Here is a 14,085-nt window from a genome sequence, read left to right on the forward strand (position 1 = left end):
TTCCAAGGCTGGACTCTGTCTTAAAGAGATGCCATCCATTTTCACTAGCATGTTAGACTCAAGATTATTTTGTCCTTCCATTACCAACCTCTGTTTCCACATGGAATCAGATGTCAAGTCCACTAAAAGACAAGTCATATCCAAAATATCTAGAGATGAGAGTTTGCCTGTTCTCTCCTGCATCCTTGTGAGTTCAGTTACAAGGCTGTTCTGCTCTGGGGGAAAAAAGCCAGTAACTGGATCTTTCTCCCGGAACCTGAGTCACAGACTGCTTATTTAAAGAATCAACATGGAGACATTCATGTTCCAACAGCACTGTTTTCCCAACAAACTGGTTAAGTTTATAGGGCTGTTTAAACTCCCTAACAACTTTTATTTCATTTGAAATCTTTTCAAAGCTATCCACACTGGACCTTTCTGTGGCCAGTGGATTTATACACATCTGAAAGATTTTGGCCATTAAGTACCAACACACTTTCCTTAGAAGAGACGGTTTACTATCAACAATGGCCCATTAAGAGTCAGTGGAAAACAATTCCTTTTCAAAGACTTCACCCAGAAATTCATTTCCTTCTGCAATATCATGTACTGCAACAGGTTCTGAGCTTTATTTATGTCCACAACAGGAAAAACAAAACAAACAAAACTGCTAGACTTCATAGTCACAAGATTAAAAGCACTCTTTCTTGCTACAAATTTCCACACTGTCAGTAGGTAACAGTCAAATTACCTTCATGATTTCCTTGTGCCATAGCTATATCACATCACCCTGATCAGACAAGGTTGTCATATCTTTACCCAGCAACACACTAGCAAAAGGCAAAATAGAAGCACCAGAATTGCTTGGTCTCTGGGAGCTATTATGACAACTGGATACAACCAAGTTGCAATATCATCCCTAGCAGACACAAACTTAGGACCACTTCCTTCCTGGGCTTTAATTGTATCCTTCACTGTCACAATTCTCCACACTGGTAACACGTAAGGTATGGGGGTACTTGTGTTCCACTAACCTGGTCAACAATCCATCACTGTACCCTTTCCTTCCTCAGTTAGGGCTTTAACCTGATCACCAACTTTAATCTGCTTTAGAGAAACATTTCCTTATCTAATGCCAGATTCACTTCTGAGATACCAGACAGACATGTAGGAATTTTTTCCACATATACACTGCTTCTTTGCACAGAAACAGCCATCTTCCTAGGACAAACGTTTGGAGAAACCCTCCCTAGGCAAATCCTTGCCCTTAATAGACACAGGTTCAGGATTATTTCTTTCCTGTGACTGGTTTATGTCGTCAACTTGACTGAACAAAGTTTTAATATCATCCCCAATCAAATTATCTTTAAGTTATAGCTGGTGTAAGGACTCTATCGCCTAATGTTTAACACCATCCTATTCAATATGGATTCTGGTTAAAAGGCACACTTACAGTAAACCCAGAGGATTACAGTATTCACACTGATTTGGTAAATAATCTTCCTCTGACAAAATCTGTTTTTACAACTTTTAACAGCACTCTTGTTATTTGCCCTAAACAGCTTTTACTATTGACTTTTACATTTTTTGCACAAGTTATGGGGTTACCTTCATCTGGGCTCACAGTAAAAGTATTTACATAAAAGGGGCAGTGTTGGGGTAAATTTGGTTTCACACACACACACACACACACACACACAGTCAAACAACATACCAATATTGTCACAAACTGGATAGATTCTATCCCCATATTGGTTGGGGAGAGGAACTGGTTTTTCAGTATAATACAGTTCCTGTTCCTTTATTCTCTTGAACTGGAGCTTAAGTCTGTCCACTTTTGCCTTAGCTTCTAGTTCCTGTGATCAAATATATGCCTTTTTTGGTTCATGTTCAAAACAGAGGCGTTCTTTTTCAGCAGCTTCTCCTTCCGTATTAGCTTTTTTTTTTTTTTTGCGCTTTTGTTCAAGTTCTAGCTGCTGGTTTCTCACCACAAGCATTTTCACTGGGTCTGCTTCCTTATCACTGGCAATTAACAGATTTTTCAGTTCCTGCTCTGGGGCCTTTTGTTTAAAATACAACCCTCTCTGTAAGCACAGTTTTGAGGCTTTTTCCTGTCAGGATCTTGATCATGGGTCACTCACTGATTTTTAACCATTAAACTCTCCAATATCAAAATTAAATTTTGAAGAGTGTGGGGTTCGGATCCAAAAGCCCACTTAACCTGTGGTACATAGTATGTATCTAAGCACAACTATACCACTGTTACCGGGGTCCTAGTGGGGATCCAGCTGTGGTCACTCAATTATGGTGAATTGCAAAGAATGGGGCAGACAATCCCCCAAAAGCTAGTGGATATTCCAATACTTAGATTCACCAAACCAGCATAGACAGCTTCTTTATTACGTTAATGGTTACTCAGAAGTCCAAACAGTTCCCTTAAAATGATCCAGCCTCAGGCCCCCCACGACAAATGTGATGGAAAATTTCTGTAATTCTTATTACAGAAACTAAAATGTATTAAAACAACAAGAGTATGGTTAAAAGATCAATATACATACAGACATGAGTTCAATTCATTGAGTTTCAGATTCACAGCAGAGATGCTGTGCTTTGTAGTTGCAAAGAGTTTCTTTAGAATTCAGTTCATAGTCCAACATCCAAATCTCACATTCAGGGTGTACCAGCGTAACTGGGACCTCAGTCTTGCGACTCAAACTTCCCCTGATGAAGTCTAAGTAGATCTGAGATGACAGAATCAGGACCCACGGATCTTTTATACAATTTCATGTCTTAACAAGTTGGAATTCCTCAGGGAACAAAAGGTAATTGGGATGACTTTGAAGGAGGTCCATCACCAGTACTTAGCTATACAAATTAACATAAGGCCATTCACAGTGCATTTCAAAGAGATAAATACTGAGATATCCCATGTTTACAATCCATTTACATGATAGGATTTTTTTGACCTCTGAATTATCAGAATACAGCATAGACAGGGACTGTTGATCACATTGTCCACCCTACTCATACATCTGTAAATACACAAATATCTCCCCACATGTCTTCTGTGGGTTATTCATTTTGCAGGATGTTTAACCCTTTCTGGCCATGGGTCACAGTTGTCAAGGCTGGATTTATGGTTCAATAGTCTACTTACTTTGCTGCCCCACCTCTGACTGGAAGAGTGTTAACAAGTCACTTTTTCACCTTGTACAGTCCCTTGAAATGTGTTAACTACTCATGCTTATGGTCCACCTTGTATTTAGCTGTGACACTTGGATTAAGTTTCCCAGCTCTAGGCTGTCTACACAGATGATGTTAAAGCGCTGCCGGGCGCTTTAACGTGGCTATGTAGTCGCAGCTCCAGCACTGGGAGAGAGCTCTGCCGACGCTGTAATAAAACCACCTCTGCAAGGGGAATGGCTCCAGTGCTGTAGCAGTGTCTACACTGCCACTTTACAGCACTGAAACTTGCATCGCTCAGGGGGGTGTCTACACTAAGTGCTACATCAGTAGCATCAGTGCAGCTGTAGTGCATCTGGTGAAGATGCTCTATGCCAGGGGTGGCCAAACTGTGGCTCTTTTACCGTTAAAGTGCGGCTTGCAGACCCCCCCCCACCCCACCTACCAGATTGGGGGAGCAGCTTGGGACCTCTGCTTTTCAGTGAGGTGACGAGGTAGGGACTTCTGCCCAGCAGGGAGTGGGAGTCTCAGGGCTTCTGCCCCACAGGGCACACCTACTGGGGCTCAGGGCTTCAGCAGGAGCGAGGCTGAAGACCCATCAGGTGTCGCCCATGAAGCTGAAGCCCTAAGCCTTGGCTGGTGTGCCCTGGTTCTCAAACTTCTGAAGATGGTTGTAGGTGGCTCAGAGTCAGTAAGTCTGGCCACCCCTGCTCTATGCAGATGAGAGAGTTCTCCCATTGGCATAATAAATCCACCTCCGTGAGAGGCAGGAGCAGCTTTCCTGCTGATATAGCGTGGTCCACACTGATGTTTAGGGCAGTGTAAGTCAGGGGTTCTCAAATTGAGAGTCAGGACCCCAATGTGGCCTGGGACTAGGTAGGGGAGAGTCTCTCTTAATATCCTGGGATTGACACAGCTACAACACTGGATGCTGGAGCAGAAAGTCTAACTTTAAGAAGTACCCCGGAAATAATTCTGAAACAATTGAACACAGACAATTGTAGCTGCACCAGACAAGTAATTTCAGCAAATCGGTTCAGTTTTGGCTGAGAGAAGCTAACTGATGTCTCTTAGTCTAAGTATTGGAACTTTAGTATGGTTAATATTTCAGGAACACCACTTCAGAGACTGTACTATTTGAACAAGAAAGGGACTATTTGGTGATTGTATTAAAATTAATTTGGCCTTAAGGTTTAGAGCGGGCTGTACCTTAACAAAAGGCAGGGAATAGAGGTTTCAGATTACATTTTGTTACTAGTGCAGAAGTACTTTATATTTATGATTTTAACTCTTGATCGCCTTGTGCAGAAGGCACTGAATTAGAGGAAGTTAAGTAAGCCTTTGTTTTCTTGAACGTGACCCTAATGGGTGGAGGAAGGGAAGCATGGATTTCAGATGATTTTTCCTGCAATTTCATGACATATGGGAAATAGTGTGACAGTTACTACAGCTTCCTCACTATCTCTCTCTCTCTCTCTCTCTCTCTCTCTAAGGTTCTTTGTTGATTTACAGCAGGGGTGTCAAACAGATTGTTTTGTGACCATAATTATAGTTGACATTTCAACATAATTATATTTGAAAAGCTAAGGTTCAGGTTAAAGAGACAGCATCTACATGGGAAACTTTGGTAAAATTCCCTACCAGCACAGCTTTACCAGTAGGCTATTTTCAGTTTGTGCATTTGACAGCACATTAGACAGGGGAACCTAAATTTGACTATACGGTCAGTTTCCCTTTTTGTTTGAATGGGGTTTCCCCCCACCCTCAGAAGCAACTTTTTGAAGCATGAAGCTGTAATTTTAAAACCACAAAAGTTGAGGACCACCATAGTATGTTGGTGTAGTATTCAAGACTATCCCTTTAACCTGAATTTTTAAACTAACTGAATTTCAAGTCAATGGTACCCCCTACTGAGTCTTTAAGGTAATTTTAAGCTATTTCACTACTGATCATTTCAGTTTCTACTAAACAGTAATTATAGATTATGAGATGGGGAAATATAGGTAGGCAACTAGTTGCTGCTTAGGGAAGAGTAATAGATGTAAACCTCTCTTCCCCCCCTAAAAATTTAATCTCCTTTATTCCTGCCCAAAACAGGAACTTGAAATTTATTTATCCCTTTTGGGTGCCAGAATTCCCAATGGACTTCTGACCAGATGCTAAAGCCTCCGTTCTCTCTGCCTACCCTCCCAAAGATTCTGTATTGAAAAATGCATACATTTATTGTACATGAGAACTATAGGTTGAAAAGGACAGAATTTACTGCAGATATCCAGGACACAAGGGGAACTGGCTAGATATGCCGCCTGAACTCCCAACCAGTGAAATTTGGTGAGCCATCACTGCAAGTGTAGTAATTTTTGTTCACTAGTTAGGGCTACACTGCAGTTATAAATTAGTAGGAGCTGGTTAAGATAAGATTCCTTTTTCTCATTTAACTTTTGTTTTTAGCTTTAATTTATAAGTCTGATCTCTCATAAATAATTTAAATCAACAGTTGTGGTCCATGGAACACTAGTGATCTGTTGAGACTGCATAGTCACAGGTTTCCAGCTTCCTTTGTAATCATCCTTATTGAGGTTGCAGGAACAAACCATCCCGATGTGTAGAAAGAATAGTAAATATGGCAGGCGACCAGCTTGGCTAAACAGTGAAATCCTTGCTGATCTTAAACGCAAAAAAGAAGCTTACAAGAAGTGGAAGATTGGACAAATGACCAGGGAGTATAAAAATATTGCTCAGGCTTGCAGGAGTGAAATCAGGAAGGCCAAATCCCACTTGGAGTTGCAGTTAGCAAGAGATGCTAAGAGTAACAAGAAGGGTTTCTTCAGGTATGTTGGCAACAAGAAAAAAATCAAGGAAAGTGTGGGCCCCTTACTGAATAAGGGAGGCAACCTAGTGACCGAGGATGTGGAAAAAGCTAATGTACTCAATGATTTTTTTGCCCCTGTCTTCACGCACAAGGTCAGCTCCCAGATTGCTGCACTGGGCAGTACAGCATGGGGAGAAGGTGACCAACCCTCTGTGGAGAAAGAAGTGGTTCGGGACTATTTAGAAAAACTGGACGTGCACAAGTCCATGGGGCCGGATGCGCTGCATCCGAGGGTGCTAAAGGAGTTGGCGGGTGAGATTGCAGAGCCATTAGCCATTATTTTTGAAAACTCATGGCGATCGGGGGAGGTCCCAGATGACTGGAAAAAGGCTAATGTAGTGCCCATCTTTAAAAAAGGGAAGAAGGAGGATCCGGGGAACTACAGGCCAGTCAGCCTCACCCCAGTCCCTGGAAAAATCATGGAGCAGGTCCTCAAGGAATCAATTATGAAACATATAGAGGAGAGGAAAGTGATCAGGAACAGTCAGCATGGATTCACGAAGGGGAAGTCGTGCCTGACTAACCTAATTGCCTTCTATGATGAGATAACTGGCTCTGTGGATGAGGGGAAAGCAGTGGATGTGTTATTCCTTGACTTTAGCAAAGCTTTTGATACCGTCTCCCACAGTATTCTTGCCGCCAAGTTAAAGAAGTATGGGCTGGATGAATGGACTGTAAGGTGGATAGAAAGCTGGCTAGATCGTCGGGCTCAACGGGTAGTGATCAATGGCTCCATGTCTAGTTGGCAGCCGGTTTCAAGCGGAGTGCCCCAAGGGTCGGTCCTGGGGCCGGTTTTGTTTAATATCTTTATTAATGATCTGGAGGATGGTGTGGACTGCACTCTCAGCAAGTTTGCAGATGACACTAAACTAGGAGGCGTGGTAGATACACTAGAGGGTAGGGATCGGATACAGAGGGACCTAGACAAATTAGAGGATTGGGCCGAAAAAAACCTGATGAGGTTCAACAAGGACAAGTGCAGAGTCCTGCACTTAGGACGGAAGAATCCCATGCACTGCTACAGACTAGGGACCGAATGGCTAGGTAGCAGTTCTGCAGAAAAGGACCTAGGGGTCACAGTGGACGAGAAGCTGGATATGAGTCAACAGTGTGCTCTTGTTGCCAAGAAGGCTAACGGCATTTTGGGCTATATAAGTAGGGGCATTGCCAGCAGATCGAGGAACGTGATCGTTCCCCTTTATTCGACACTGGTGAGGCCTCATCTGGAATACTGTGTCCAGTTTTGGGCCCCACACTACAAGAAGGATGTGGAAAAATTGGAAAGAGTCCAGCGGAGGACAACAAAAATGATTAGGGGTCTGGAGCACATGACTTATGAGGAGAGGCTGAGGGAACTGGGATTGTTTAGTCTCCAGAAGAGAAGAATGAGGGGGGATTTGATAGCAGCCTTCAACTACCTGAAGGGGGGTTCCAAAGAGGATGGAGCTTGGCTGTTCTCAGTGGTGGCAGATGACAGAACAAGGAGTAATGGTCTCAAGTTGCAGTGGGGGAGGTCCAGGTTGGATATCAGGAAAAACTATTTCACTAGGAGGGTGGTGAAACACTGGAATGCGTTACCTAGGGAGGTGGTGGAGTCTCCTTCCTTGGAGGTTTTTAAGGCCCGGCTTGACAAAGCCCTGGCTGGGATGATTTAGCTGGGAATTGGTCCTGCTTTGAGCAGGGGGTTGGACTAGATGACCTCTTGAGGTCCCCTCCAACTCTGATATTCTATGATTCTATGATTCATCTGCTAAGCCACTTTGCTTACACAGAACAATGTTAGAATAGTAGTTTCTATATTTGCCCCAGGGATGTTTTATTATAGTTACTGGCAGAGATGGCAGTCCATGTTACCACAAGACAGAAGGGGTGGTGTTCCCTACGGCACAATTATGAGGGGAGCCACATCATGAAAAATTCAGAAACCCTGAGTTAGCTAGTACTGTGAACATTCTATATAGTGATCCTCCTTGACATCTGGATTTAGCTGCCAAATAATAGTTTAGAAAAACATGGAGTTTGTTACTGAATGCACAGAGGACATTTCAAAAATCCTGCTAAAATACTGGAATGAACTATTAATTTATGGTTGTTGCAGATTGTTCTGAAGTCTTGTACCAATTTTAGGAAAACAGTGCTGAAATGACCAACACTGCAGGCTCCTTCTGCAGCATCATGCAAGTGTAACCTGATTATTTCAGCCAATAGACATCTTACAAGTCATCATTGTGTCACATGATAAGCTTATTCATTCAGTTTCTGGAGACTAAATGTTATCAGAGAACATTAACCTGTTGTAGATGTCACAAGTGCACTTCTTCCTGAAGAGGCAGACAGCAGAAGTACCACGAGTTACTCACACAGAGGGAAACAAACACTGATAACAGTTTAATACTGATGAACATATGAAGCACTGTTTACAGCCATCAGCTTTTTCCACAGGAAGCTATGTATGTGGCAGGAAGTCTACTGGTGATTCTTTAACGTGAAACAATATCTATTTAGCTTTAATATAGGCAGATGAGATCTCTCCTCTAGGGACTAACAAAGCTCAACACATTTTCATCCAGAACTAGAAATAGGCAGTTGAACTTCAGAAACTGGTGCAACTTTTTAAGTATACTGGCAATATTTTTCACAAGACAGCTACAGAAGAAAGGGTATAACATATACCAAGCACAACCTACCTCAGGGGTCGGCAACCTTTCAGAAGTGGTGTGCCAAGTCTTCATTTATGCACTAATTTAAGGTTTTGAGTGCCAGTAATACATTTTAACGTTTTTAGAAGGTCTTTTTCTATAGGTCTAATATAACTAAACTATTGTTGTATGTAAAGTAAATAAGGTTTTTAAAAGGTTTAAGAAGCCTCATTTAAAATTAAATTAAAATGCAGAGCCCCCTGGACCAGTGGCCACAACCTGGGCCAGCGTGAGTGCCACTGAAAATCAGCTCACAAGCCGCCTTTGGCACGCGTGCCACAGATTGCCTACCCCTAACCTACACCATTTTTGGAGCAGGAACTTCCTCAGCATTGGTTAGTTACCATTGCTAACCCTCCATTTTAAAAACAGACTGAATTTTCCAAATCTGATCCGATATCACATTTGATGAGGTCAGTACCAATTAGGACTATGGGATACATTAAGATTTTAGAGTTTAGTTCAGCCATTAGAGAAATACATAAAGTCCTTTTAAACAACTGTGTCACACCTTTAGAGGGACACCTGAGCCACATAAGTTATTAGACCTCACCCGGGCATAGCTTTGTTTTAATATTTGCATAAGAAAATGTCAACAAAACAAAGGTCTAGAAGCTTATAAACCTGTACCAACTGCAAACATCCTGGCAGGTTTCAAATGTAAGGCTACAGACTACTGTTCTTGTAGCTAGGAGAGCTTGTACCTTCAGAACAAGTGTAGGGCACGCCTAATAAGCTGCCAAACGCTCACTGTTTGCGCCATTGGGGGAAGAAAGGAAACAAAAGAGAATTTCTCGTTCTCCCATTAGACACACAAAACCTCAAGAGCCCCAGAGGAGGTCAGCCCCCCGCAGACCCCCTCGGGGAGGCCGAACACGTGGCACGGTTACAGCGCTTTTCCATCCAGCCCTGAGCGCACGGAGGAAGTGTCTGCTCGCCAACGCCCTGACTCCGCTGGGGGAGGCGAGGTGAGGCATCTGCCTCGCCAGCCCCGCTCCGAGCCAAGCCTTTGTAGAGCCGTAGCGAGCAGGCAGGGCTGGGGGGCAGCGCTCGCCGCTGCAGAGCTTCCCGCCCGCGGCACGTCTCAGCCCCTCGGGCTACACCCGGGCGGGGCGGGGGGTCACCAGAGCCCCCGCACGCAGCCGCGTGGAGGGAGCCGCTGCCCCCCCCCCCAACTCCTGCCCACGAGAGGAGAGGAAGGGAGCAGGGACCCCCCCCACACGTCCAGCCCATCCCCCGGGGGGGGGGGGGAAGCAGCCTCTGCATCACCAGCCGTACCTGAGGGGGGAGGGAAGGGGAGGGGAGGGGAGGGGCAGCCCCTTCCTCCATCACCGCCCCACCTGCGGGGCCAGTCACATCCCACCCCAGTACCTGAGAGCAGGGCAAGCCCCGCCATCGCCCCCACCCCGAGGAGGCAGCTCCATCCCTCCCCCCGTCCCTGGGGGGGCCAGCCCCATCCCGCCCCATCACCTGAGAGCAGGGGCAGCCCCGCCATCGCCCCCCCCCCCCGAGGAGGCAGCTCCATCCCTCCCCCCGTCCCTGGGGGGCCAGCCCCATCCCACCCCAGTACCTGAGAGCAGGGCAAGCCCCGCCATCGCCCCCACCCCGAGGAGGCAGCTCCATCCCTCCCCCCGTCCCTGGGGGGGGCCAGCCCCATCCCGCCCCATCACCTGAGGGGGTCAGGGGCAGCCCCGCCATCGCCCCCCGTCCCTGGGGAACCAGCCCCATCCCACCCCAGTACCTGGCGGGGCTACTCCTGACCCGTCATCGCCCCTCATCCCACCCCAGCGCCTGTGGGGGTCAGGGGCAGCCCCGCCATCGCCCCCCGTCCCTGGGGAACCAGCCCCATCCCGCCCCAGTACCTGGCGGGGCTACTCCTGACCCGTCATCGCCCCTCATCCCACCCCAGTACCTGTGGGGGTCAGGGGCAGCCCCGCCATCGCCCCCCGTCCTGCCTGAAGGAGGAGAAGGGGCAGCCCCCGTCCCTTTACCTGGGGAGGGGCGCGCTGAGCCGAGCCTCCTCTCCGCGCCCAGCACTGACTGGCTGCCTGTAGGAGGCATCAGGTGCCTTAAGTTTAAAGCGCTCGCGGGAGGGGGAGGGGCGAATCCCGTCCCGGTCGCGTCACCGCCTCGTGCCGCTTGAAAGACCCGCGCGCGCCCCCGCCTCCCGGAGCGCGAGCCCGATTGGCTGAAGCGCCTCTCGTGAGAGGGCGGGGCCAGGAGCGAGCGACGCCGTTTTTCCGCCAGCAGCCGCCAAGGGGGGGGGTGAGCGCCGCGCTGCCGTAGCCCCGCCCCCTTCTGTAACCCTCGGTCATTGACCTCCGCTAGACCACGTGGAGTCTGCAGCCGCCCCCCTGGCGGGCGATTGCGCAGTTGCTCAGGGGAGATGGGACATAGGCGGGGAACCGAGGAGCTGTTACTGATTGGCTCAGTTAGCATCGATTGCTTATAAATATGATAGTTATAATCGGCCGGGGTAGCAAACATGGGGTGGCACGGTGCGTGATTAATTGCAGTCATTCGTCACAGGCAGGCACCGGGACAACAGGCATTGGGGAAACAAACAAAGCAGACCAGCAACAAAGCCTACTGCAATTTATTGCAGGCCAGTCGCAGGTACAGTAACAACTCTTGGAGAAGCTGGGGAGTCCCATGATAGGGAGTGATAAGTGGGCGACGGTCACAGGGCTGTGCAAAATGGGCCATATGCCTGACCCCGATGCCTTCTGGTTAATGTTTTCCCTGCCTTTTGGATTATAGAAAGTATGGGCTCCCTATCAACCTCTCAGGAGAAACTCAAGCTGTTTATAGGGTGCTGTGCAATGAAAAAGCCTCAGATTATGATACCATAAAGGCAGCCATTTTAGATCAGATGGGTCTGTCAGCAGATCGATACAGCCAGAATTTTAGACAGCAAGGTGGGCACAGGGGACAAGACCTAGGGGCTTTGCACAAATTATTGGATTGGATGGATCCCTGGGTGGCTGAGGCCAGGTGACTGAGGAATTGGGGAGATTATGGATTTCATTATTTTGGAACAGCTTTTGCAGTGCCTCCCCAAAATCACTAGGTCTTGGGCATGGAGGCATTAACCCACTATTCTGGAAGCCACTGTTAAATTCACTGAGTTCATGGAAGCTGGTGTCCCGAGTAAAACAACATTTTCATTTAAAGAACATGACCTGGGGAGGAAAGATGGGGAACTACTGACTACAAAGTGCTGGAGAAGAAAAGAGGAAGGAGACCCCACCCACAAACTGCCAAATTGTTTATCAATGTGGGGGCTCAGGACATCTGAAAAGGGACTGCCCCTATGTGGACTACAGTAACTCCACACTTAACGTCGTCCTGGTTAAAGTTATGTCGCTGATCAGTTAGGGAACATGCTCATTCAAAGTTGTGCAATGCTCCCTTATAACGTTGTTTGGCAGCTGCCTGCTTTGTCCACTGCTTGCAGGAAGAGCAGCCCGTTAGAGCTAGCTGGTGGGGGCTTGGAACCAGGGTGGGCTGGCAGCCCCCTTAAGTTTCCTGTGTGGCTGCTGCCCAGTAGGCTATCAATTGCCAGGCGGTTCAAGTGTCCCTCCCCCAGAGGTGAAAGTAAGCCGGTCCAGTCCGTCTGTGCTGGATCGCACCAGCTTCCGCGGCCAGGATTAAATGGGCTCTGGGCTCCCCGCAGCGGTGTGGAGCTCCGAGCCCTTTAAATCCCGCCCGCAGCTCCGGCAGCAGGGCTGGGGCCGGGATTTAAAGGGCTCAGAGCTCCCTGCCACTGCGGAGAGCCCAGAGCCCTTTAAATCCCGGCCCCAGCCCTGCCGCCGGAGCTGCGGGTGGGATTTAAAGGGCCCGGAGCCCCGTGGCGGCCGGAGCCCTGGGCCCTTTAATTTGCCCGGGGGCTCCCAGCCACCTCTGCAGCTGGGAGCCCCGGGTTGATTTAAAGGCCCTGGGGCTCCCAGCCACAGCTGGTGCCCCAGGGCCTTAAAATCTTGAGAGGCTCCGCCTCTTCTGGTTGAGGCCACGCCCCCCCCAGACTCCAGCAGTACCGGTAAGTCCTGTAAGGCCTGGTCCCCACTAAGCCCCCACTTCGGACTAAGGTACGCAAATACAGCTACGTTAATAACGTAGCTGAATTCGAAGTACCTTAGTCCGAACTTACCGCGGGTCCAGACGCGGCAGGAAGGCTCCCCCGTCGATGCCGCGTACTCCTCTCGGCGAGCTGGAGTACCGGCGTCGACGGCGAGCACTTCCGGGATCGATCCGGGATCGATTTATCGTGTCTTAACCAGACGCGATAAATCGATCCTAGAACATCGATTGCCTGCCGCCGGACCCTCCGGTAAGTGAAGACGTACCCTAAGTTACTTTCACCCCTGCCGTCCCCACTGCTGTGTGCTGCTCCTGGGAGCCTCCAGCTTGTTGTGCACGGGGTGGGGGGGAAGAAGGGTGCTGATGTCAGGGTGTCCTGCTGTGGCTGCTCTCCTCCTGCTCCTGTACCCATCTCCACAGAGGAGTGGGGGACATGACAGGGCTCAGGACAGAGGGAGCTTGCAGGCAGCAGCTGCTGTGTCAACTTCTTGATCTACTTAAAAAGGCAGTGTACTTAGAGTGGGATCAGTGTACTTAAAGGAGTAATGCATCTCCCTCCCTCTCACACACACACTGCGTGTCCCACACGCACACACACACGGCGCTTTGGAAAGTAGAGGGAGTGGTGCGCTCCAGTGGGATAGGGTGGGCTCATCATCATGTTCAGTTTCCACAGGGAATGATGGCAGCCACTGCCATGCGTCTGTTGTGTCTCCTCCCTTTATTTGTGCTGCCTTGTAGAGTGTGAGGCTACATTAACAATGTGTTAACCCTTGAGGGCTCAGCTGAGTACTAGTTCATCATTTAGCAGCAAGGCATTTCCACCCTCTGCCACCGACAAAGCTCCCGCCTCTCATTGGGGGTGGAACATTTTTGTCAGCGGCAGAGCTCTCTCCTGCCAACAAAGAGCGGCTACGCAGCACACCTTTTAGCGGCATGGCTGTGTCGCTAAAAGTTGCGTAGTGTAGACATAGCCTTGGTGTGTGTCTCACTCTGTAACAGCAATGTTGAACTCCTGATACAAGTTAGAGTGTTTACTTTCTTCTTAAAGGTGCAGTAGTTATCCCTATATACAGCACAGTACTCTCTTCCAAGTTTCTACCAAAAATATAGTGTCTCTAAAAATAAAAATTATTCAAATCTTAATATGCATATCAAATATTGCAACAGAGAGCAGAGTAGATGTTTCCCCTATACAATTAGAAACTAACTAGCAACATACTGTTGCTTTCAGGTCAGTGCAAAACAAAGCTCACAGCCTGCATCTACACT

General features: G+C 47.8%; 1 protein-coding gene across 7 annotated transcripts in view; it reads right to left on the reverse strand.

Moving 5' to 3' along the window:
* The window catches only part of ACSBG2 (acyl-CoA synthetase bubblegum family member 2), a 38,653-nt gene extending 27,568 nt beyond the window's left edge, over positions 1 to 11,085 (reverse strand). For 3 of the 7 annotated variants that reach the window (XR_010594879.1, XR_010594878.1, XM_005281222.5), the window contains exon 1: positions 10,725 to 11,085. Coding sequence is in view for 4 of the 7 variants with exons in the window: in XM_005281222.5 (XP_005281279.2) it covers positions 10,725 to 10,794 (70 nt within the window). In the remaining 3 variants the exon portion in view is untranslated. Of the gene's footprint in view, positions 1 to 10,474; positions 10,559 to 10,645 lie in introns of those variants that run through there. The other 4 variants (XR_010594880.1, XM_065578190.1, XM_065578191.1 and 1 more) reach the window with 4 other exon arrangements.
* Positions 11,086 to 14,085: the final 3,000 nt, after the last annotated feature.

The sequence above is a fragment of the Chrysemys picta genome, chromosome 25 (genome assembly GCF_011386835.1).
Source record: "Chrysemys picta bellii isolate R12L10 chromosome 25, ASM1138683v2, whole genome shotgun sequence".
NCBI classification, from domain to species: domain Eukaryota; kingdom Metazoa; phylum Chordata; order Testudines; family Emydidae; genus Chrysemys; species Chrysemys picta.